Here is a 25271-nt window from a genome sequence, read left to right as displayed (position 1 = left end):
ACTACAGGGGTGCATTATATTATAGGGGGGCTACAGGGGTGCATTATATTATAGGGGGGCTACAAGGGTGCATTATATTATAGGGGGACTACAGGAGTGCATTATATTATAGGGGGACTACAGGGGTGCATTATATTATAGGGGGACTACAGGGATGCATTATATTATAGGGGGACTACAGGGGTGCTTTATATTATAGGGGGACTACAGGGGTGCTTTATATTATAGGGGGACTACAGGGGTGCATTATATTATAGGGGGACTACAGGGGTGCATTATATTATAGGGGGACTACAGGGGTGCATTATATTATAGGGGGACTACAGGGGTGCATTATATTATAGGGGGACTACAGGGGTGCATTATATTATAGGGGGACTACAGGGGTGCATTATAGGTGATTTCACCATACTAGAGGGGAACTACAGGGGTGCAGTATAACAGGGGAACTACAGGGGTGCATTATACTACAGGGATTCTATGGGGGCGTATTACGGTACATGAGTGCATTATACTACAGGGGTGCAGTATATTTCAGGGGGGCTACACGGGCACAGTATATTACAGGGGGCTACAGGGGCGTATTAAGGTACATGAGTACATTATATTACAGGGGTGCAGTATATTACAGGGGGTCTACACGGGCGCAGTATCTTACAGGGCGTCCACACGGGCGCAGTATATTACAGGGGTGTATTACAGTACATGAGTGTATTATACTACAGGGGTGCAGTATATTACAGGGGGTCTACAGGAATGCATGATACAGTGGGGCTACAGGGGCGCAGTGTATAACAGGGGTGCAATATACTACAGGGGGGCTACAGAGGCACAGTATACTACAGGGGTGCAGTATATTACAGGGGGGCATTATAGGTGATTTCAGTGGTGCACTATACTAGAGGGGAACTACAGGGATTCAGTATAACAGGGGGACCGCAGGGGTGCATTATGCTACAGGAGTGCAGTATACTACAGGGGCGCAGTGTATTACATGGGGACTACAGGGATGCATGATACAGTGGGGCTACAGGGGCACAGTGTATTACAGGGGCGCAATATACTACAGGGAGGCTACAGAGGCACAGTATACTACAGGGGACCATATACGGAACCATTCATTTCAATGGGTCCGCGAAAAAAAAATGAAGGTACTCCGTGTGCATTCCGTTTCCGTATGTCCGTATTTCCGTTCTGCAAAAAAATAGAACATGACTAGGGTTGAGCGAACCCAAACTGTAAAGTTCAGGTTCGTGCCGAACTTTAGGATTTTTGGACCCTGAACATTTCCGTAAAAGTTCGGTGTTTGGCACTTTGTGAAAGGCTGCACAGCAGCCAATCAACAAGCGGCATTCTACTTGCCCCAAGAGGCCATCACAGCCTTGCCTACTCTTGGCATGGCTGTGATTGGCCAGAGCAGCATGTGACCCAGCCTCTATATAAGCTGGAGTCACATAGCGCTGCACGTCACTCTGCTGTTACAAGTGTAGGGAGAGGAGGCTGCTGGACTTGTGATTTCATGGAGAGAATCTAACTCGGCGATCTACAGACAATTAGTTGTGTGGGTGCAGGGCACAATCGTTTTACCCTGCCCTGAGCTCATTGACCAAAAAATGCTAACTTTTAGAATTCTGTAGTATAATGCACCCTTGTAGTCTCCCTGTAATATACTGCGCCCCTGTAGTCCCCCTCTAGTATATGTGCCCCTGTAGCCCCCCTGTAATATACTGCGTGGACTACAGGGGTGCATTATACTACAGGGATTCTACAGGGGTATATTACAGTACAGGGGTGCAGTATACTACAGGGGGACTGCAGGGGTGCAGTATACTACAGGGGGACTGCAGGGGCGCATTATACTACAGGGGGACTGCAGGGGTGCAGTATACTACAGGGGGACTGCAGGGGTGCAGTATACTACAGGGGGACTGCAGGGGCGCAGTATACTACAGGGGGACTGCAGGGGTGCAGTATACTACAGGGGGACTGCAGGGGTGCAGTATACTACAGGGGGACTGCAGGGGTGCAGTATACTACAGGGGGACTGCAGGGGTGCAGTATACTACAGGGGGACTGCAGGGGTGCAGTATACTACAGGGGGACTGCAGGGGCGCAGTATACTACAGGGGGACTGCAGGGGTGCAGTATACTACAGGGGGACTGCAGGGGTACAGTATACTACAGGGGAACTACAGGGGTGCATTATACTACAGGGGAACTACAGGGGCGCAGTATACTACAGGGGAACTACAGGGGCGCAGTGTACTACAGGGGGACTGCAGGGGCGCAGTATACTACAGGGGGACTGCAGGGGTACAGTATACTACAGGGGAACTACAGGGGTGCATTATACTACAGGGGAACTACAGGGGCGCAGTATACTACAGGGGGACTGCAGGGGTGCAGTGTACTACAGGGGGACTGCAGGGGTGCAGTATACTACAGGGGGACTGCAGGGGCGCAGTATACTACAGGGGGACTGCAGGGGCGCAGTATACTACAGGGGGACTGCAGGGGCGCAGTATACTACAGGGGGACTGCAGGGGCGCAGTATACTACAGGGGGACTGCAGGGGCGCAGTATACTACAGGGGGACTGCAGGGGTGCAGTATACTACAGGGGGGACTGCAGGGGCGCAGTATACTACAGGGGTGCAGTATACTACAGGGGGACTACAGGGGCGCAGTATACTACAGGGGGACTGCAGGGGCGCAGTATACTACAGGGGGACTGCAGGGGCGCAGTATACTACAGGGGGACTGCAGGGGCGCAGTATACTACAGGGGGACTGCAGGGGTGCAGTATACTACAGGGGGACTGCAGGGGCGCAGTATACTACAGGGGTGCAGTATACTACAGGGGGACTACAGGGGCGCAGTATACTACAGGGGGACTGCAGGGGCGCAGTATACTACAGGGGGACTGCAGGGGCGCAGTATACTACAGGGGTGCAGTATACTACAGGGGGACTACAGGGGCGCAGTATACTACAGGGGGACTGCAGGGGCGCAGTATACTACAGGGGGACTGCAGGGGCGCAGTATACTACAGGGGGACTGCAGGGGCGCAGTATACTACAGGGGGACTGCAGGGGCGCAGTATACTACAGGGGGACTGCAGGGGCGCAGTATACTACAGGGGGACTGCAGGGGTGCAGTATACTACAGGGGTGCAGTATACTACAGGGGGACTACAGGGGCGCAGTATACTGCAGGGGGTGCAGTATACTGCAGGGGGTGCAGTATGATACAGGGGGTGCTGCAGGGGCGCAGTATACTACAGGGGGTGCTGCAGGGGCGCAGTATACTACAGGGGGACTGCAGGGGCGCAGTATACTACAGGGGGACTACAGGGGTGCAGTATACTACAGGGGGACTGCAGGGGTGCAGTATACTACAGGGGGACTGCAGGGGTGCAGTATACTACAGGGGTGCAGTATACTACGGGGAACTGCAGGGGTGCAGTATACTACAGGGGGTGCAGTATACTGCAGGGGGTGCAGTATGATACAGGGGGTGCTGCAGGGGCGCAGTATGATACAGGGGGTGCTGCAGGGGCGCAGTATGATACAGGGGGTGCTGCAGGGGTGCAGTATGATACAGGGGGGGCTGCAGGGGTGCAGTATGATACAGGGGGGCTGCAGGGGTGCAGTATATTACAGGGGGGCTGCAGGGGCGCAGTATATTACAGGGGGGCACTATACTACAGGGAAGTATTATACTGCAAGGGTGCCTTATACTACTGGTGGACTACAGTGGCACATTCTACCACAGGGGGACTACACAGGTGCTGTAAAACATGAGATTCCCAAAAGTACATTCAGGCCTTGATTGATGAACATTCCAAAGTTCCTGCTGGACGTTCTCTTATGTAGTACAAGGGGCTTCAGGGGAGCACTATAGTAAGGGCCACATTGTACTACAGAGGTTCTACTGGGGTGCGTCTGCAGTGTCCTGAAATACAATGCTAGACACCGAAACTGTGTTCCATGAACATATGCTTTTGCCTGAGTTCCCACAAAGTTGCATAGGGAGTGGGGGTTTCTCTAAAAGGAAGGAAGTCGGTACAGTGTCTTGTCTGAGGTAGAAGCAACAACTTAGCAGCTATTGTGTTGAGTTATCTAGACAGAAATGGCTCCATGCACTAGCCCCTAGAAGGGAAAGATTACAGAAGATCCAGGCAAGCCCGAGAGGTAGTGGGTATTGTCAAACATACGTAATTGAAATTTATCAGGCTCTAGCCACCTCTGCATTCGGTGGAGATTCTAAACTGCAAGCTACCCACCATAACCAAAGACAGGCCACCTGTCGGGAGATAATATTCCTAGAGAGGATACAGAGTATACAATTGTACTGTACGACAGTGCATCGCTCCAGCCTAGAGAGAGATTGATAGCAAGAGAGGAAAACAACCCCTTATGCAACTTTTGGGAACTAACCTGAACCATTGTAGAAGCTGCGTTGCTGAAATTGACTTTTGTGCACATTGATGACCCTTGGCTCAGCTTCAGTAAAGTACTGGGTTTGAGAATTGGTCTGATTATTGTGCTAACCCATCACCTACTTGCACCCCTGGGTGCTGGTGTCACGAAGACATCAGGCCCGTGCCTTCCCTGCACCTAAAACCCATACAACCAAAGGCCCCTCGATTACCATCCAGCAGGGGAATCCCTTTAACTCAGGGTGCCCTGAAGGAATCGTGCCTTCCTTCTCACTAGAGATGGCCTGGCGGTCGTTTCGTGGCAAACTTTGCTCGTTTCGCGATTCGCCGAACATGCGAAAATATGGTGATGTCCGCCACCGCCATTCTTTTGCATTGCGCCGAACTTTGACCCATGACACATCCATCAGGTGGGACAGGACAGCCAATTGAGACGTTTCAGCACATGGACACACCCCCACCCTATCACAGAACCTGATCTGACAGCCATTTTACATTCTGTGTTTTGTCAGTGTAGGGAGAGGTTGCTTTGTGGAGTAGGGACAAACTGTTAGGGACACCAAACGCTAGTCCTTTTAAGGACTGGTATAAGTGTGCTATCGATAGGTGTTAAATACTGAGGGGTGTGATATACTTATAATATACTTTCTAACATAGAAAGTATATTATAGTCCATTTGTATTGTGCAGCAGTTGTGTGCTATTGAAACAATTAATTGCAACGGGTGTGATATACCGGTTTCCCCCCCAAAAAATGATTGAGGGGTGTGATATAATGCACCTGGGCCGTAAAAACCCAAGAGCAGAATATAAAATCAGTGATACAGTCCTAACCTCAGTATCTGAGGAAAGGGATTTGGGGGTCATTATTTCAGAAGACTTAAAGGCAGGCAGACAATGTCATAGAGCAGCAGGAGATGCTAGCAGAATGCTTGGGTGTATAGGGAGAGGCATTACTAGTAGAAAGAGGGAGGTGCTCATGCCGCTCTACAGAGCACTAGTGAGACCTCATTTGGAGTATTGTGCTCAGTACTGGAGACCATATCTCCAGAAGGATATTGATACTTTGGAGAGAGTTCAGAGAAGAGCTACTAAACTGGTCCATGGATTGCAGGATAAAACTTACCAGGAAAGGTTAAAGGACCTTAACATGTAGAGCTTGGAAGAAAGACAAGACAGAGGGGAGATGATAGAAACTGCTAAATACATAAAGGGAATCAACAAGGTAAAAGAGGAGAGAATATTTAAAAGAAGAAAAACTGCTACAAGAGGACATAGTTTTAAATTAGAGGGGCAAAGGTTTAACAGTAATATCAGGAAGTATTACTTTACTGAGAGAGTAGTGGATGCATGGAATAGCCTTCCTGCAGAAGTGGTAGCTGCAAATACAGTGGAGGAGTTTAAGCATGCATGGGATAGGCATAAGGCCATCCTTCATATAAGATAGGGCCAGGGGCTATCCATAGTATTCAGTATATTGGGCAGACTAGATGGGCCGAATGGTTCTTATCTGCCGACACATTCTATGTTTCTATGTTTCTATGTTTCTATATACATTCCACAAAATACTGATTGAGGGGTGTGATATACCTGTTGCCCCAAATAAACAGGGTGGTGTGATATAACTGTTGTGGCAAAAAAAAATTGAGGGGTGTGATATACCTGCTTCCACAAAATACTGATTAAGGGGTTTGATATACCTTCTTCCACCAAATATTGATTGAGGCCTGCGATATACCTGTTTCCAAAAATACTGCTTTTCTCTAGAGACTTAGGCACAGACTCATTCTGAAAATGACAGGCAGAGGAAGAGGCAGGGTGCTCTGCAGTGGTGGTAGTGGTCGAGCAGGTGCACCAGGCCGGAGCCTAAGTGGGAAGTTGGAGAAGGTGCGTGCGATTATTTCAAATGACGCACCAAATTTGGTTGAGTGGCTCATTCAGCCTTCCGCTTCTTCACCCTCCTCATACTCTGTATCTGCACCCTCTTCACTCTCTGCTGTGTGCACCCCCAATGACGACACCACCAAAGCCGATACACTTGAGTCAGAGGAATTATTGTCTCATCCATTCCCAGACCTTACCGATGTGCAGCCATTCTTGACATCGGATGAGGAAGAGGTAGCAACGGCCGCCACCCAGCGGTCTAACGACAGTACCCATATCAGCCCAAGGAGGGAGGTCCCTGCTGTTGCTGCCTACTCAAAGATCTCAAATGTCAGTGGTGGTAAAGTTGACGATGACATGTCGATGGACGTCACGTGGGTGCCCATAACAGAGGAAGAGTACGGGAGTTCAGAGGGAGAGACGGAGCAGAAGAGAGGGAGTAGAAGCAAGCAGAGTTCGCAGGGCACAGGAGACAAAAAGCAGACTGCAAATGTATCTGGAGCGAGCCATGCACGGTCACTTCTGGCGCTCCCAGGATGCCTGCACATGGCTCCTCAGTGCACAGTTTTTTTTAACGTGTCAGCTGCTGACAATAGTGTTGCCATCTGCTGCCTGTGCTGTCAACGCATAAGTCATGGTAAGCCCAATACTCACCTAGGGACAACCGCATTAAGAAGGCACCTGGCCTCCCATCACCGAGCCCAGGGGGAGCACCGCCGTCAGAACCCACAAATCCACACTCCCGGCGCTCCACGTCCTGCCTCTGCTCCTTCTCCTCTCCTCCCATTTGTCCTCCACTCCACGTTCCACTGTGCCGTTGTCTCATTCATCTGGCAGAAGTCAGGCTTCCGTGGCCCAAATGTTCGAGCGTAAAAAGATGACGCCGGATAACCCTCTTGCCCAACGGCTGACTACTAGCTTGTCGGAACTGCTAGCCTGCCAACTACTGCCATATAAACTGGTGGACTCAGAGGCCTTGAGAACATTTGTGTCCATTGGCACACCGCAATGGAAGGTCCCGGAAGGAAATATTTAGTCCAGAAGGGCATCCCAGAGCTATATGGCCAGGTTTAGCGGCAAGTGAATATATCTCTGGCACAGTGTCGGTGCCAAGATACATCTGACCACAGACACGTGGTCTAGCAAACACGGGAAGGTACATAACTTTTACTGCCCACTGGGTGAACCTTCTAACGTCCGTCAAGCATGTAACACGTGGCTCCCGTGTGGATTTGGTGTTACTGCCACAGATTGCATGCAGCTCTGCCTCTTCTCTTCCTCTTACTCCATCTGTCTTCTCCTCGGATGACTCCTCCTTTTCCACTGCTACCGCCTCTTACGCTGTGCCCCCCCGAACTCCCCAGAACCTATTCGACGTGCCAGGTGAGACGTTGCTGTTGTGCCTGGAAGCCAAGAGCCACACCGGTCCTGCACTGCTTTCAGCGCTGTGGTTACAGACTGATCAGTGACTGCCCCGCTCAATTTGACAGTTGGTAAAGTGGTGTACGACAGTGCCAATCTGCTGAGCGCGCTGAAACAGGGCAAAATGACAAACGTGCCGTGCATGGCACATGTCCTGAACTTAGTTGTGCAGTGATTCATTGCCAAATATCCCTTGGTCCAGGACTTCTTGCGGCAGGCCAGGAAAATCTCTGGCCATTTTAGAAGATCTTACACAGCCATGGCTTACCTTGCTGATATTCAGCGGCAACACCACCTGCCTGTCAGATGTCTGATTTTTAGGCTGCTCCAGCAGCAACGTACCATTAACTACCTGTACGAACTGTGCAGCAGGACAGGTTCTGGGGAGCTTGGTTTATTTTCACCGCGCCAGTGGTTGCTCATGCGCGACGCATGCAGACTTCTGCGTCCTTTTGAGATCACCAAACTGGTCAGTCGCAGCCAGGGTGCCATCAGTGACATCGTACCTTATGCCTTATTTCTGGAGAGTGCAATGCGTCGTGTAACGAGCCCCTGCTCGCTCTATTCTGCTCTCATGGCACTCCCTGATGTGACCACAATATCTGCTGGTTCCGCCGTTGATGATCCGGCCTCAAACGACCACTCGTGTCGTTTTAATTCTCACAGAACTAACACCAGTCAGGCTGTATGAGTTCAAACTGACATTCTTTATTGAATGCATCACATATATTTATGTTGACGGTTGGAACACCTCAATTGGTAAATTGTAAAACCCCCTCTGGCTATGAAAATGAGGTAAGCAGGAATTAGTTCAAGAGCTGGGCTAGGAGGCAGATGGGTGTGGCCATTGTCACAGAGATTCAAACCATGACATTACCCCCCCCCCCCCCCCCCCCCCCCCCCGGGAAACAGTCCAACAGCCACAGTGGGACCCTCACCGGGTCAACTCGAGGATGTTGGAAAAGTAGTCTTAAGATTCCAGGTCCGTTTGCTGGGATAATCCATCCGCTTTCCCGTTTTGAGGCCCTGGCTGATATTGTATGGTGAAATTGTAGGGTTGCAAAGCCAGGCTCCACCTTAGTAATCGGCCATTTTCTCCCGCCACCCGGTTTAGCCATATCAAGGGATTGTGGTCCGTCATGACGGTAAAAGAGCTTCCATACACGTAGGGCTGCAATTTTTTTAAAGCCCAGTCTAAAGCCAAACATTCTTTTTCCACGGCAGCGTATCCAACTTCACGGGGTAACAACTTGCGGCTGAGATACGCCACCGGGTGCTCCTTCCCGTTGTCGCCAACTTGACTTAGTACAGCTCCCAGTCCGAACAAGGAGGAGTCTGTATGTACGACAAAGCGTTTGTTAGGATCGGGTGCCGCTAGTATGGGAGCTTGTGGTGGTGGTTTTCAACTGTTGAAATGCTGTTTCGCACTCCGGGGACCACAGGACCTGTCTAGGGAGATTCTTTTTGGTCAGGTCCGTCAGTGGTTTGGCATGTCACTATAGTGGGGTACAAACTTACTGTAGTACCCGGCTGTCCCTAAAAATGCAAGTACCTGGGCCTTTGTTCTGGGAACTGTCCAGTTTAGGATGGCCTTGATTTTTGCAGGCTTCGGCCTCTGCTTCCCACATCCCACTCTATGTGCCAAATATTGTACCTCAAACATCCTGATATTACACTTGTCTGGCTTCAGGGTCAGGCCTGCAACTCTGATTCTGTCTAGCACTATGCCCAGGTGTCTTAGATGCTCCTCCCATGTCTGGCTATAGATTGCGATGTCATCAAGATATGCGCATGCAAAATCCTGCAGACCACCGAGGAGTTGATCTATCATTCGTTGGAAGGTAGCCGGAGCATTTTTCATCCCGAATGGCATTACCCGGAACTGGTAAAGGCCAAACGGGGTGATGAAGGCCAAATTTGGAATGGCATCCGCCTCCAGGGGAATCTGCCAGTAGCCCTTACACAGGTCAATAGTCGTCAGCTAATGTCCCTGAGCTATTTTGTCCAACAATTCGTCCACTCGGGGCATGGGGTAGGCGTCTGTCACAGTAGTCATTCAGTCACCTATAGTCCACACAATCGGGTCGTGCCATCCCGTTTTGTGACTAATACTACAGGGGAAGCCCAGGGGCTTGCTGATGGTTCGATCACCCCTAACTCAAGCATCTCCCTAATCTCTGCTCTCATCCCTTCTTGCACAGCTCCGGGAATCCTATAGGCTGATTGTCTCAGGGGCTTCTGCCCGAGGGTCTCCACCTTGTGCACTGCCAAGTGAGTGTATCCAGGGAGTGTTGAGAACATCTTTCCGGTCCTGGAGTAATTCCCTGACCTGTTCTTGTTCCTGGGGTCCTAACACAATCCCGTACTATCGGAGGATTGTGGCTGGCGGGAGGAGGAGCAAGAAGAGCAGGGTTTGAGAGGGACTTTAAACTTTTCAGGGATCCCTGGTGTTTTCCATGGCTGGGGGGAGGAGACCGAGGACGACATTCTCCTGGGTGATGAGCAGGCGCCAGGGTGCTCCACCGCTTCCAATTTAGTGCAAATGGGTGCCTTCATGCTCCAGTGTTTGAAGAGGGACCACCTTATAAAAAGCATAAAGGTCAAGGACCAGTACTGGTTTGCAACGTACTTAGACCCCTGGTACAAACACAAAATGGAGGACATGTTACCAGCATCACAGAGGGCTGGCAGAATGCAGAATTTCCAGGCCTTGCTGCGAGATGCTGCATTCTGCTGTTGCAGGTTATGGCAGAGGAATTTTCACCCACAGTGAAACAGGTGCGGGTACCAATCCTACCGTGCCTGTAAGAAGAGCGCAGTTTGAAGATGTGTTGCTCACTTCGGATATGAGATCATTCTTGCAGCCAACCCATCGACAGCCGCCTTCGGTTCCAGCCTTGGTGAAAGCTTAGACCGACAGGTGTCCGGCTACATCGGGTTAACAGCCAATGTGGATGCTCTGAGAAGCGAGGAACCCCTGAACTACGGAGTGTGCAGGCTTGACCTGTGGCCAGAGCTGGCACAATTTGCCATGGAACTCTTGGCTTGCCCCTCATCGCGTGTCCTGTTCGAAAGGACGTTCAATGCAGCAGGGGGTATTGTGACCGATAAGCGCACTCGCCTAGCTAATCAACAAGCTTTTAAGCTGTAGACACTTAGATGCTCTTATCTGCTCTTACCCCCATTTTGCTCCCATTTGCAGCCCTCTAGCCCTTACTATGTCTATTTTACAGGCATTTTAGTGCCCCAAAGTTCGGGTCCCCATTGACTTCAATTGAGTTCGGGGTCAAGTTTGGGTCCCGAACCCGAACTTTGAGCTGAAGTTCGGCCGAACCCGAACTTCCGGGTGTTCGCTCATCCTTAGTCACATTCCTTGGTCCACATTCACACTAGTTGCCACACTGCCACATGGCCTGCGGTTCTGGTTTACTGCACTACAGCAGCGCATTGCAATTCAGAGTGGCTCACAAAATAGTCCGCCTCCATTTCATGAACCCGTCCCAGTGAGGTGCGGCATGTTGCCCCATCTTTTTGGAAAAAGCAGGGATTTTTTCTTCTGCAGCATCACTGCTGAAGACCTGCAATCAGTATTAGCCAACATAATCCAATGTGACCAACGATGCATAGACCTAAACGGGGACCACTTTCAGCATCTTTTGTGACTTGCGCGTTCATCTTGTCATACTATTGCTGGGGGCAGGCTAGTTTTTTTTCATGGGCCACCCTGTACTATAGGGGACTACAGTAGCACATTATACTGCAGGAAAACTACCAGGATAATTTAAAGTATGGGATTTCTAAATGGACATTCAGGTTTTGACTGATAAAGAATAATCCAGCATTCTTAGTAGTGAATCTAAGAAGTCTTTCTGTTAAGCTCTGCAGAGACGAGACAAAGCTGAAAAAAATCAGTCAAGGCGGTCTGGTCTGTATGGAGAAGATAAAATAGTCTATGCCAGAGGAGACATCACTGGATGGAAGAGCTATGTGGTCCTGTATGTAATGTATTTACATGACTGTTTTTAAAGGGGTTGTCTCACTTCAGGAAATTGCGTTTGTCATGTAGAGAAACTTACTACAAGGCACTAATGTTTTGTGGCTCTCCATATTGCCTCCTTTGCTGGCTTGATTCATTTTGCCATCGCATTATAGACTGATCGCTTCCAGGGGTTACGACCACCCTGAATCCAGAGCGATGGACATTCTTGTACACTATAGAAAAGTGTCAGCCTCCTGATAGCTGAGACTGTGGGAACGCACAAACACGCATGCGCAGCAGCTCTAGTGTCTTAATTGGTGGCTATAATGTAATGGAAAAATGAATAAAGCCAGCAAAGGAGGAAATATGGCCAATCACAATACATTGGGTTAACAGTGCCTTGTGTTAACTTTCTCCTTTAACAGTATGGCTGGTTGGAGGGGTTGGTAAGACATTAGGATTGGGTGGGGGGGGTGGGGAGGCGGACGCAACCTCTGTGTTACCACACAGTAAAATACACTATAGTGCACCCACACAGTAGTGCTGACCCCCTGGTTCCCCAATAAAAAAAAAAATACTGACTTTGCCCTGTAAACCTGATGAATGAGCATATAATTCAAATCCCTCAATTATTCCCTTTATTTATTGCTTCAGAGCCAAAGTCTGGGGTATAGCCGTATTCAGGTAGGAGCACCGTGACACACATAAAGAGACATTTAGGCCACACTACACCACTCGGCATTCCTACCAATCCTGGGACGCCATAGAGGGCCCTGGGGGGAGGCCGCCCGTTGCAATGACATAGCCTTGTCTTCCTCTGTTATGTACATGACGTGGAGCCATCCTCCTCTGTTATGTACATGACGTGGAGCCATCCTCCTCTGTTATGTACATGACGTGGAGCCATCCTCCTCTGTTATGTAAATGACGTGGAGCCGTCCTCCTCCGCTATATACATGATGACGTGGAGCCGTCCTCCTCCGTTATGTACATGATGACGTGGAGCCAACCTCCTCGTTATGTACATGATGAGGTGGAGCCGACCTCTTCCGTTATGTACATGACGTGGAGCCGTCCTCCGTTATGTACAGGATGTCGTGGAGCCGTCCTCCTCCGTTATGTACAGGATGACGTGGAGCCGTCCTCAGTTATGTACAGGATGACGTGGAGCCGTCCTCCGTTATGTACAGGATGACGTGGAGCCGTCCTCCGTTATGTACAGGATGACGTGGAGCCGTCCTCCGTTATGTACAGGATGAGGTGGAGCCGTCCTCCGTTATGTACAGGATGACGTGGAGCCGTCCTCCGTTATGTACAGGATGACGTGGAGCCGTCCTCCTCCGTTATGTACAGGATGACGTGGAGCCGTCCTCCGTTATGTACAGGATGACGTGGAGCCGTCCTCCTCCGTTATGTACAGGATGACGTGGAGCCGTCCTCCTCCGTTATGTACATGACCACAATTAATTGTCTCCCTGGCTCTACTTCCCCTCTCCCTCTTGTTGTTGGGGTTCCTGAAGTTTCAGTCCTTGGTCCCCTTTTCTCTCTACAGAACTCTTAGGCCTCTTTCACACTACCGTATGGCTATTTCAGTGTTTTGCGGTCCGTTTTTCACGGATCTGTTCCGTTGTGTTTGTTTCCGTTCCGTTTTTCCGTATGGCATATACAATATACAGTAATTGCATAGAAAAAACTGGGCTGGGCATAAAATCTTCAATAGATGGTTCCACAAGAACGGAACGGATACGGAAGACATACATATGCATTTCCGTATGTGATCCGTTTTTTTTTTCCCCGGACCCATTGACTTGAATGGAGCCACGGAACCTGATTTGTGGGCAATAATAGGACATGTTCTATCTTTCAATGGAACGGAAATACGGAAACGGAATGCATACGGAGTACATTCATTTTTTTTTTTTTTTTTTTGTGGAACCATTGAAATGAATGGGTCCGTATACGGAACGCAAAAAAACTGCCTGCAAAATGGAAAAAAAAAAAATGGTAGTGTGAAAGAGGCTTTATTGTCCAGCCTGTCAGCAGATTTGGTTTTCAGTACAATCTCTATGCCGACAACACCCAACTATATACTTCCCGTGGTATCACCCCAGCTGTACGAAAGAACACCAGTGACTTTGTCTGCTTTCTCTAATGCAATGTCTTCTCTATATCTGAAACAATCTTTCAAAAACTAAACTGTGTTTTCTCTATCTACTAACCTACCTAAACCTGATATCTACCTCTGTGTGTGTGTGGCACTACCATCATCGCTAGGCAGCATGTCCACTGTCTGTTTTGTTTGACAGTAATCTTTCCTTTGTCCCATATAAGGGCACTTTCACACTAGCGTTTTTCTTTTCCGGCGCGGAGTTCTGTCCTAGGGGCTCAAATCCGGAAAAGAACTGATCAGTTTTATCCCCATGCATTCTGAATGGAGAGTCCGTCCTTCAGGATGCATCAGGAGGTCTTCAGTTCAGTCTTTTTGACTGATCAGGCTTTTCAGAAAAACGTAGCATGCTGTATTTTTACCTCCGGCCAAAAATCCTGAACACTTTGACTGAACGCCGGATCCGGTCTTTTTCCCATTGACTTGCATTAATGCCGGATCTGGCGCTGTGTGTTCAATCAAACCGGATCCGGCTTTTGCATGTTAAATCCGAAAAATGTGAAAAAAAGTTTAAGTCCATAAATGGCGGATCTGTTTTTTCCAATGCATTTTTTTATTGTGATCAAAATCCTGATCAGGATTCAAATGTAATCCGTTTTCACACGTTTTCTGGATCCGGCGGCCAGTTCCGGTGTCGGAATTGAACGCCGGATTAAAACAACGCTAGTGTGAAAGTAGCCTAATAAATCACTTGCCCGCTCAGGTCACCTACTCTTCGAAAACATTTCTAGAATCTCTCAGGGCTCATGCACATAAACATGTGCCCGCCGGGCCCATGCTGTGTAGGGCTGCCGTATGCACACCTATTCACTTGAATTGGTTCCTCAATCCTCATCCAACGGTCTGCAACGTAAAAAAGTTGTGCATGCACGACTTTTTTGAGGTGCGGAGGCACAGACAGAAAACCCACGGAAGCACTCTGTAGTGCTTCTGTGGGCTTCCGATCTTTTCCTCCATTCCGCATTGCATACCCATTTAAGTGAATGGGTCCACATCCTTGATACGGTAAGTGCCAGTCGTTGCACAGATGCTGCCTCCCTGTACCAGTCGTTGCACAGATGCTGCCTCCCTGTACCAGTCGTTGCACAGATGCTGCCTCCCTGTACCAGTCGTTGCACAGATGCTGCCTCCCTGTACCAGTCGTTGCACAGATGCTGCCTCCCTGTACCAGTCATTGCACAGATGCTGCCTCTCTGTGCCAGTCAAAGCATGGTTGCTGCCGCCCTGTGCCAGTTATTGCACTGGTTGCCCATAAAGTTCAGGATTCAATGTAAACTGCTCATCCTCACCCCAAGTCTATCCACAGTGCTGTGCCCCCCCCCCCCCCCCCCCTACATCTCTAACCTCTTTTCTGTCCACTATCCTACCCATGATTTCCATTCTGACAATGACTTATGACTAATATCCACCGTAATCCAAACCTCTCACTCCTGTCTACAAAACGTCTCCCAAGCTACCCCAGTTCTTTAGAATGCCCTACTCCAAGCAATTCATAAAATTCACAGTTTAGGCCATCCCATAATCTTGGTCTTCATTTCCCTCCTCCATCATTCTTCTGAACCTGTTCATTGTCAAATATATTCTCATCTTCATGTACTTAAAAGCACTTCAGATACCGGCTGGTGACAGCCTTATATCTACTCCCCTATTCTATTAAGATGGCTGGACCATTGCCCAACTCAAGAACTTGTTACGTCCTCCTGTGTCACCCTCATCTCCTCATAGATTGTAAGCTCTTTCAAGCTGGGCCCTTATTCCTCTTGTTTAGCTATATATTGATTGTACATGAACACCCCCTATTGTAAAGTGCTGCAGAATGTTGGCAAAGATACTGTATAGACATACGTATTCGTTGGAACTTCCCTCAAATTTTTTATTTTTTTTTCGTGAAGAATGTGCTAGGAATGGAGCTCAGCAGGTCCTGGTAGAAGCCATCAGCAACATGGTCTCTACCCAAGTTTCGCTGAAGAAATGCAATCAATATCTCTGATCTTTGTGGAGCCTTCTTGTCTGGAGAGATACATTTCTTGAGCTACTCTCATTTTGAGAATACTTGCATTGTAAAAAGGATGTCCACAGGTGAGAGCACAATTTTGGGGCAGATGATAACACCTAGAATGTAGGAGGCCCCTTCTATTATAGCGTGTCTGCTAGATTCAAGCCATGGGGGACAGGCACAGATGGGGTTCCCTCTGTAATGAGTTATCAAAAGAGCTCCTTGGACACCACACCTTGGATCATTTATGGGGGTGGGGTAATTATGAAGACACAGAATTATTTACTAATTGCAATTTTTTTTCCTTTTTTTGCAGATGAGTAAGCTTCTGTTCAAATGTTCTTCATCAGCCATGTTAAATTAAGCTGAAATTGTATTTTGGTACAATAGACTGATTTTGACACCTGCTCCCCCTCGAAAGCTGTGAGCCTAGATGCCCAGTCTAAGAAGATCTTTGCGCTTGAGAAAAGTGGCATTTCCTGGACCAGGCTATGGATGAGCAATGGAGTAATCCCTGGGATTTCTACTTCCTAGGGGTTCCCATCTGCCCTGTTTTTTACAACTACTTGACTTCCAAATTCAGCTGTATTGTTATGGTGGGACTTCTGATGGATGAAAGTTAGCTAGTGAGTTGGGCTATAGGGCAGTCTTAATCAGATGTGATACTTTGTGGCATCTACCTTTATATGGAAATATTACTAGGCATTTCTAGCATTGTGTGGCACTGATGTAAGAAGTAATGTACTGTAGGGCAGTATTTAGTGACCTAAAATACCGTATGGCACAGTTCAGTGGGGCTGTATAAATAAACATAATCATTTGACACGTGAAGGTGAAAAGAATAGCAGCAAGAAACAATGCTTTTCTTTAATTTTGAGGACAGAGACCTTGCCCAATTTCTGGGCACTTGATATGAGGGTCCTCACCTACTACTGGGGCTTTTCACCACTGACAACAGCATGTCTGATACTCTAGCCCTAATGTAATTGACAATATGGCAAAGACTTCTTCTCATTAGTGGTGGTGTCTTCCTATACTACTCAATAAATTTGCTTATGTCAAGCAACTACCTAAACTTCCTAAAGTCAGGCTCCAAACCTTTCCTTGGTGATGATTGCTACCTGTCTTATTGTAATTTTAACAATTGCATAGGTTTTGGTAACACATGGATGCGTTCTTCTACAATCAGCATCTCTCCTGTTCATGGTCATGGGTGGTGGTGTTGTGGCTTCATGGGACTGAGCTTCTTTCCATACCCTTCACAGGCTTGGGGCAGGGGTGGTGTTTTTGGAAGAAAGTATCCATGGATTTTGACTTAACCTGGGCAACTTTCTTCCTCCAGATGATCAGTTATTGCAAAACCATGAGACACTTCAGTTCTATATATCTAATCCTTGCCATCAGCAATCCATCTCTATGGCTTTTACCAGAAGTACAGGTCTAAGTCCTTCCTGATGATTAGAGATGAGCAAATTTATGTGAAGTTCGATTTGGCTGAGTTTTCCAAATTTTACAACAAAAAAAAAATTTGCTTTTTGGTAAATAACTTAATCACAGTGCATATATATTTTTTTAAAGTAGCAGGTGTAATGACAGGAAGCTGCAATAGCCCCACCCTTATCATTGTACCCATCAGATGCTGCATTCATGCATGGTCGTGGCATCTGAGTGTAAAAACAGTGTGAAATTAACATAAACAAACGAAATCAAACTTAATGCCTCAATTTGCTTGGAATGGACCGGCTGCTGCCATCTTACTTGAAGATCTGGAGCGAAATCTCGCGTGGTGCATGATTACATCATCACGCCAGCCGGCATGGTGCTGTCATACGTCACCACGCATGGGATTTCGGACGAGATCTTCAATCAAGATGGAGGCTGGTGGCCCGTCGTGAGCAAATGGAGGAGGTAAGTATGATTTTTTTAAAACACTATTTCAGGTTAAATCGATTCTCTAGCATGAGGAAATTGGGCTTCGAGGTGAATCTAATTCATCCAGAATTTCGAATCGAATTCCACCTCAAGGGATTTGATTCGCTCATCTCTACTGATGATCAGTGAAGGAAGTGTGGTGGAAAGAAACCCACGCTTTGGGTGCTGAACTGCTTTCTTCTGCTATGGACTGCCTTTGTGTCACACATTCTGAAGACTTCTCCGCTTTGCTTTTTTTTTTTTAACTGCTCACATCAGGGTTTGTGCTATCATGGAGAAGGATGGTAGATTGGTGGTGGTGGTAGTAGTATACACAACTGTGGTCCTGGGTTTGAATCCAACCAAAGCTGTTAGCTGCATGTATTGTGTTACTAGGATTTATTAAGGTGCAGCTTGGAGCTGAGTTGATGATGAGCGCCAAATGGGGGGGCAGTGAGGTATGATGCACTCTGTACAGTGCTATAAAAGAAATGGTGGTCTACCTAATATGATACCAATTAATATTACATTAGAAAAACAGTGCCTTGCAGTATATGTTGGCACACTTGGACAGTACTCTATCTTGAGGAATAAGCTGCTCTCCACACTTTTACAGGGGGATGACTATAAATATTCCTATACTTCATGGTGTGGGGATATTTTCCAAATATTTTCCTATTACGTAGTGATTTCTGAAGTATTGTTGCCGACACAGAGAATCTAGAAAAGGGGATACAGCCCAAGGTTCCTCTGGGTGTAGCTACCAGATGATGAATGACTTATCCAAGTGTGGAGAATAATAAACCCTTCCTGGAAAATGCTGCATGTTGTCAGACCATCCAGGTCCTATCTGTTCCCAGTCCCAGAAGAGACTGACTGCTAAATGCTGCCAATAAGACTTGTCACCCTGCTTTCCACAGTCCCTGAAGAGCATGTAAAGTGAAATTGTGGATGAGAGGACATCTTCTCCCTCACTTCTACTACTCTGCTCACCACAGCCGTTACTCCCATCTGTCCTGTACACCTGCAGGCTCAGTTCAGCCCAGCATGCATGTGTTCTCATTTTGTTTGGGGTAATAAGCTGCTGCTCCATCACAGGTTAGGGCTGGTGAGATGATACTTCCAAAGGGTTCACCTACTGTTTATTGCTGCTGGTAATAGACATTGGCCATTTACCTCCTGTGATGAAGCCTGTACTACGTGTGCCCGTAATAGGGACTGTGTGCTCCTGCTGTTCTTCTTATAGGCAGAGCAGTATATGGTCATAGGGTACTTAGGTTATGTATTTGATGAGCAGGTACTAGGCTAATGGGTCTTCTCTGCTTTCTGTTGCTGGTACATGTCATCATTCACCCCCTCGGACTTGCTAGTACTGAGCTGAGTGGTGGCTCAGTGGTCAAGCACAGGTGTCTTTCAGTTGTGAGGCTCCCCGGTTCAAATCCACCCAATGCTGTTATCTGATGGAGGGTCTGTGTTCTCCTGAAAGATGCAGCTTGGTGGTAAGATATGAAGGAAAGGATTCTTTGTGCGATGCAAATACAATTAAAATTGTGGTCTCCTGGAGTGGAGACCACCATATATATTTTTTAAAAACCTAAGTCCAAAAGTTACTTTTTAATCTTACCTCACATCATATTTATTTTCCTCTCACAACCAACCTTCAAACATATTCCCTTTCCCCATCACACACCAAATTACTACATACATTTCCATCTTATCACCAATTATCAGACAGCACTCACATCCAAAGATCTTTATTGTCCTCTGACAACCAACCTTCAAGCATATTCCCTTTCTCCATCACACACCAAATTACTACATACCATTTCACACACTGCAGATCTCACCCTTGGTCAGATTTGAACCAAAGACCTCACTGCTCTGAGAAACCAGCACCAACCACTAGAGCCACCACACCGCTCAACACAAGAGACCACTCGGAGGTGAGCAATGACATGATCGAGCAATGGGAGGAGGCATTTTTTCATTACGCCCACTGTGTTTTCAAAAATGCTTTTGTGTGTTGGGCAACATGGTGGCTTAGTAGATAGCACTGGGATGCTTGGTTCAAATCCAATTTGTTTTGCTCACCCATTTAATCCAGGGAGAGCACACAAACTGCATGCTAGTGCAGCTCTTGATCAGATTTGAACCAAGGGCCTCACTGCTCTGAGACACCAGCTCCAACTACTGGAGCCACCACACTACTCAACACAAGAGACCACTAGGAGGTGGGCAGTGACATGATCGAGCAATGGGAGGAGGCGTCCAGTTTAAGATATTTCCATCACCCCCATTGTGGTTTCAAAAATGTTGGTGGAGGCCAACAAATACTTAGTATTTATTTTTATATCAATAAACTTCCAAAGTGCAAAACTCCTCTCTTTCCCACACCCATCATCACCACTCACATTCAAACTTCATAGAGATATAGCCCTTGCTTTCCCACAACCACTCTTTCTCAGATTTGAACCAATGACTTCACCACTCTAAGATGGCAGTATGGTGGCTCAGTGGTGAGTGCTGCTAACATAAGAAACCACTCTGAGGTAAATGATGACATGACCCAGCAAGGGGAGGAGGACCAGATTCCATTGTTGTGTAAAAATGCTTTTGCGTGTTGGGCAACATGGTGGCTTAATAGATAGCACTGGGATGCTTGGTTCAAATGCTCTTGATCAGATTTGAACCAAGGCCCTCACTGCTCTGAGAAACCAGCACCAACCACTGGAGCCACCACACTAGTCAACACAAGAAGCCACTAGTAGGTGGACAATGACATGATCAAGCAATGGGAGGAGGCATCCAGTTTGTTAAGATATTTCCATCACTTCCCAATTGTGGTTTCAAAAATGTTGGTGGAGGCTTGCAGTGCTAGGATCCTTGGTTCAAATCCAATTTATTTTTGCTCAATATATTATATAACCATTGCTACCTCTTATGGTCAAGTATAAACCAAAACCAAAACCAAAGGAAATCCCACAAACTCCAGGTAGGTATGGTCTCTAATCAGATTTGAACCAAAGAACCCAGCACTAGCAATACACCAGTGCTAACCACTGAGCCACCATGATTTCACTCACACAGCAGCTCTTTTTTGAGAACACGATGAAGTGAGGCAAATTTCATTGCCAAAACTTTAGTTTTTTTTCCTACCTCACATCCAAACATATTACCTTTTTCCATCACACACCAAATTACTACACATATTTCCATCTTATCACCAATTATCAGACAGCACTCATTCTCCATGCATACCTCACCCTTGCTTGGATTTGAACCAAGGGCCTCACTGCTCTAAGACACCTGCACCAACCACTAGAGCCAACACAAAGCCCAACACAAGAAACCACTAGGAGGTGAGCAATGGGAGGAGGCATATTTTCATCACGCCCACTGAGTTTTCAAAAATGCTTTTGTGTGTTGGGCAACATGGTGGCTTAGTAGATAGTACTGGGATGCTTGGTTCAAATCCAATTTATTTTTGCTCAATATATTATATAACCATTGCTACCTCTTACGGTCAAGTATAAACCAAAACCAAAGGAAATCTCATAAACTCCAGGTAGGTATGGTCTCTAATCAGATTTGAACCAAAGATCCCAGCACTAGCAATACACCAGAGCTAACCACTGAGCCCACCATGATTTCACTCACATGGCAGCTCTGTTTTGAGAACACTATGAAGTGAGACAAATTTCACTGCCAAAACTTTAGTTTTTAAAATTAAGTCCAAACTTTGTTTTCACCTCACACCCTTTATCTCCAAAAAACACATTTCGTTTCTCCCTCTTCAGAGCAAAGTACTACACACAATACCACCACTCAGAATCAATTACCAGATGGCACACACTCTCAACCCTTACTCAGATATGAACCAAGGACCTCACTGCTTTAAGACATCAGCAATAACCACCACACCAAACCGCTATGAGATGTGCAATGACATGACCCAGCAATGGGAGGAGGTTCGAATTCGAATTCGAATTATTTTGAGACGAAATTAGTGAGTGAAGGTGATCTTTGAGCTATGAAAGTAGAAGTAACAGAGGTCTCCCTAAGTGGAGACCAACAAATAGTTAGGGTTTTAAAAGGAAAAATGTCAAAACTACCTTGCTCAGATTTGAACCAAGGAACTTAAAGTTTTAACACAGCAGTACTTTCCACTGCACCACCATGCTATCCCAACACAAGCCAATGCTCTGAGGTGAGTGATGATATAATCCTGCAAGGGGAGGAGGCAAAAATTTGTACTTTGTTAGTATATTTCTATTACCCCCATAGTGTTTTCAAAAATGTTCTTGTGTGTTGGGCATCATATAGGCTCAGTAGATAGCAATGGGATCCCAGATTTGAACCAAGGACCCAACTGCTTTAAAATAGCACAACTAACCACTGGAGCCGCCACTATGACCTTGGAAATGACATGACAAAGCAATGGGAGGGGGTTCAAATTCAAATTATTTTGACACCCAAAGATATAGTGGCAGAGTGCAGTACATTGATAGTGGGGAGTTGAGTGAAAGGGATTAATTCTTTAAATAGTCTAGGTCCTTATAAACTCATTAAAATAGGCAAAATAATTAGCATTCCTCAGATGTTGAACATAAAAAAGCACTTAGCAGGATCAACCATATTAAATCAAACATATTGCTTGGCCGGGTTGACCCTGCTGATTAAAATGATACCTGTCTAGTGAATATATTTTTTTACTGTTTTCTATCTTTTCTCCTGTTCCTTTTACCTCTCCTTCCTGACTCTTCCCTCCCACCATTCTTCCAATATGAATGCCTTCCTTTCCAGTCCTCCACAAAATGATTTTTTTATATCTCAAGATTCAGAATTGTTCTTTGATTTGCAAGGTCAAGTTGTGCTCTCCTTCTTCCCTCTCTAACTGTAAAATGGCTGCTAGTATCTCTCTTCTTCCTATCTATGCAGGTGGTAAACTGTGACGTAGCAAGATGGCCACCACACACCTTACTTATTGACTGATGGTCAGCCTGCTGCTTTATACTACTTGTGATGGAGCTGGAGTTCAGGGAAGCTGAATACTGGCCAGAGTAGGTTCCTGCAAAATATTCCACGGGTGGCCTGACAACTTGATGGATCATTCTGCATATTTGATCACATGACTGCAATGCTACTGTCAACAGTTTCATGGTCATGTAATACTGTCTGAGATAGCCCTCAAAAGTGGCTTGTTGTTGCATGAGAATGTCTCTTCCTCTTTCATCCACATCCTTGCTCCACTACACACCTGGATAATAACTTCTTCTTTTAACCTGTACCACCAGGGAATAAAATATTAACCATTTCATTTTACTTCATCCACTAGGTATTAACCACTTTTACAATCTAGACCCCCAGGAACACTTGGACCACCACACACTAACCTCCACGTTTATTCTAGACTACCAGGAGTGAAACTATTATCCTCCTTCTTCTACCCAAGACCACCATAACTAGTGACAATAACCCCTTCACCATTTTAGACCATGAAGGAAATTTTATTGGCATGAAACATTTCTAAACCTGGATGTGTCCTTTAGTCTGGTGTATCTTAGAGTTTGAAGAGTATAGAGAACGTTCTAATGATTTATAGTGCAAATATAGTAGGACAATGAGACCGCATTTAGACCATGACCTACAGTATGGCGTGGTTTTCAGAAAACTCAATTACTTTATTCTAGTTTAATAAAGTTTAGTTATGATAACTCACGTCAGCAGTTTTGCATGTTTTTTTATATTGGTTGTTATACACTTCTTAACATCCTTATTTCTGATGCTGTAGATGATGGGATTTAACATTGGAGTGACCACAGTATAGAGAACGGATATAGTCTTGTTTGCCTCCAGAGATTCAGATGATCGAGGCTGAAGATAGATGGACATGATGGCTCCATAATACAGGGTGACAACAGTGAGGTGGGAGGCGCAGGTAGAAAAAACAGCATGTCTTTTTTGTGAAGAATGGATTTTCAAAATGGTGGAGATGATATAAACATAGGAAATCAAAGTCAACAGACAACAACACAAAGCAATGATTCCGGCTGCTACATACATGGCTATTTCGTTAAGCCAAGGATCTCTGCAGGACAATCGTATGAAAGGAGGCACTTCACAAAAGAAATGGTTGACATGATGAGTCCTACAGAAGGGAAGTCTCCAGGTGATGGACACTTGTATAAAGGAATTTATGAAACCAATCATCCATGGTATTAAGGCTAAGATGATGCAAAACCTAAAGTTCATAATACTGCTGTAATGCAATGGTCTACAAATGGCTACAAACCTATCATAAGCCATGATGGCAAGTAAGACACACTCTGCTGCCCCAAGTACTAATGAGAAGAACATCTGGAAGACACAACCTCCCACTGAAATACTCTTGTCTGTGGATAGAGTATTTATGAGTATTACAGGAACTACAGTGGAGGAGAAAAAGATGTCAATGAAAGAGAGATTACTGAGGAAGAAGTACATAGGGGTGTGTAATGTTGGGCTGATCCTTACAATAATGAGAAGAAGGCAATTCCCCGATAATGTGATCATGTATATCACCACAAATACAAGGAACCCTATAGCCTGGAGGTGAGGGACAGTTGATAATCCGATCAGGGTGAACCATCTTGGAAGTGTTTGGTTGGAGTTCTCCATAGAAATACCCAGAACCTTGAAGTAAAAACAAAGGTAGATAGTTATATAGAATTATATTAATGAGCCTCACCTATAAAAATTGTATAAACAGCCAATAAGACAGACACAAATTTCCTGCTAGCTTAGTTTAATTTCTAGAGCTGGAAAATTACTTGTAAAAAAGAGATCATGTTGAACGGTATGTTCTAGATCAGGATATAGTCACCTGTAACTAGCAAGGGGATCTGGTCAAGCCAATGTATTTAATTTTTATAAAGGAGTAAGTAGGAACCTTGATAAGGGTCTGCCAGTAGATGTAATATGCCTTTTGATACTGTCCCTGATATGTGGATATTGCACAAGTTAAGATCCACTGGTCTAGATAGTAAAGCTTGTAAATTGGCTAAAATGCCATCTACAAAGTAGTCATGAATGGGTCATACTGGTGTCAGTGGTGTAACCCTGGAGCTCGGTACTGGGACAAAGACTGTTCTATCTGTTTACAAGTGATCTAGAAGTTTCACTTTGCAATACTTTTCCTATATTTGCAGATTACACAAAACTCTGTAGTGTTAATAGAGTACCAAAAGCCCAATCAATGTAGAGTTACCTATATATTCTGATCAAATCGGCAGCAAAGTATATAGCCGCTTTTAACATTCTTCTGGTTACCAGTAGAACAAGGCATGGTTTTTAGCCACACTGCCGTCAAACAAGTGACCAACAGCTTTGTTCTAAAACCATGGTCGCACTCCTCATGCCAGTGGTAGAAATAGCCATGTACAGTCAGGTTCATAAATATTGGGACATCGACGCAATTCTAAAATTTTTGGTTCA

General features: G+C 46.3%; 1 protein-coding gene across 1 annotated transcript; it reads right to left on the bottom strand.

The window, feature by feature from the left end:
- Positions 1-14302: 14302 nt before the first annotated feature.
- On the bottom strand, positions 14303-24455 carry LOC120982229 (olfactory receptor 1020-like; the record flags this gene model as incomplete). The annotated part of the gene is made up of 2 exons (XM_040412240.1): positions 23558-24455; positions 14303-14331 (listed from the first exon to the last, which is right to left on the bottom strand). Coding segments are annotated over exons 1-2 (927 nt in total), but the record flags the coding sequence as incomplete, so codon positions are not given.
- Between the last annotated feature and the right edge of the window lie 816 nt (positions 24456-25271).

Source organism: Bufo bufo, chromosome 11 (genome assembly GCF_905171765.1).
Source record: "Bufo bufo chromosome 11, aBufBuf1.1, whole genome shotgun sequence".
NCBI classification, from domain to species: Eukaryota; Metazoa; Chordata; class Amphibia; order Anura; family Bufonidae; genus Bufo; species Bufo bufo.
Note: the sequence above shows the minus strand (reverse complement) of the source record. Positions and strands in the feature narration are given on the sequence as shown.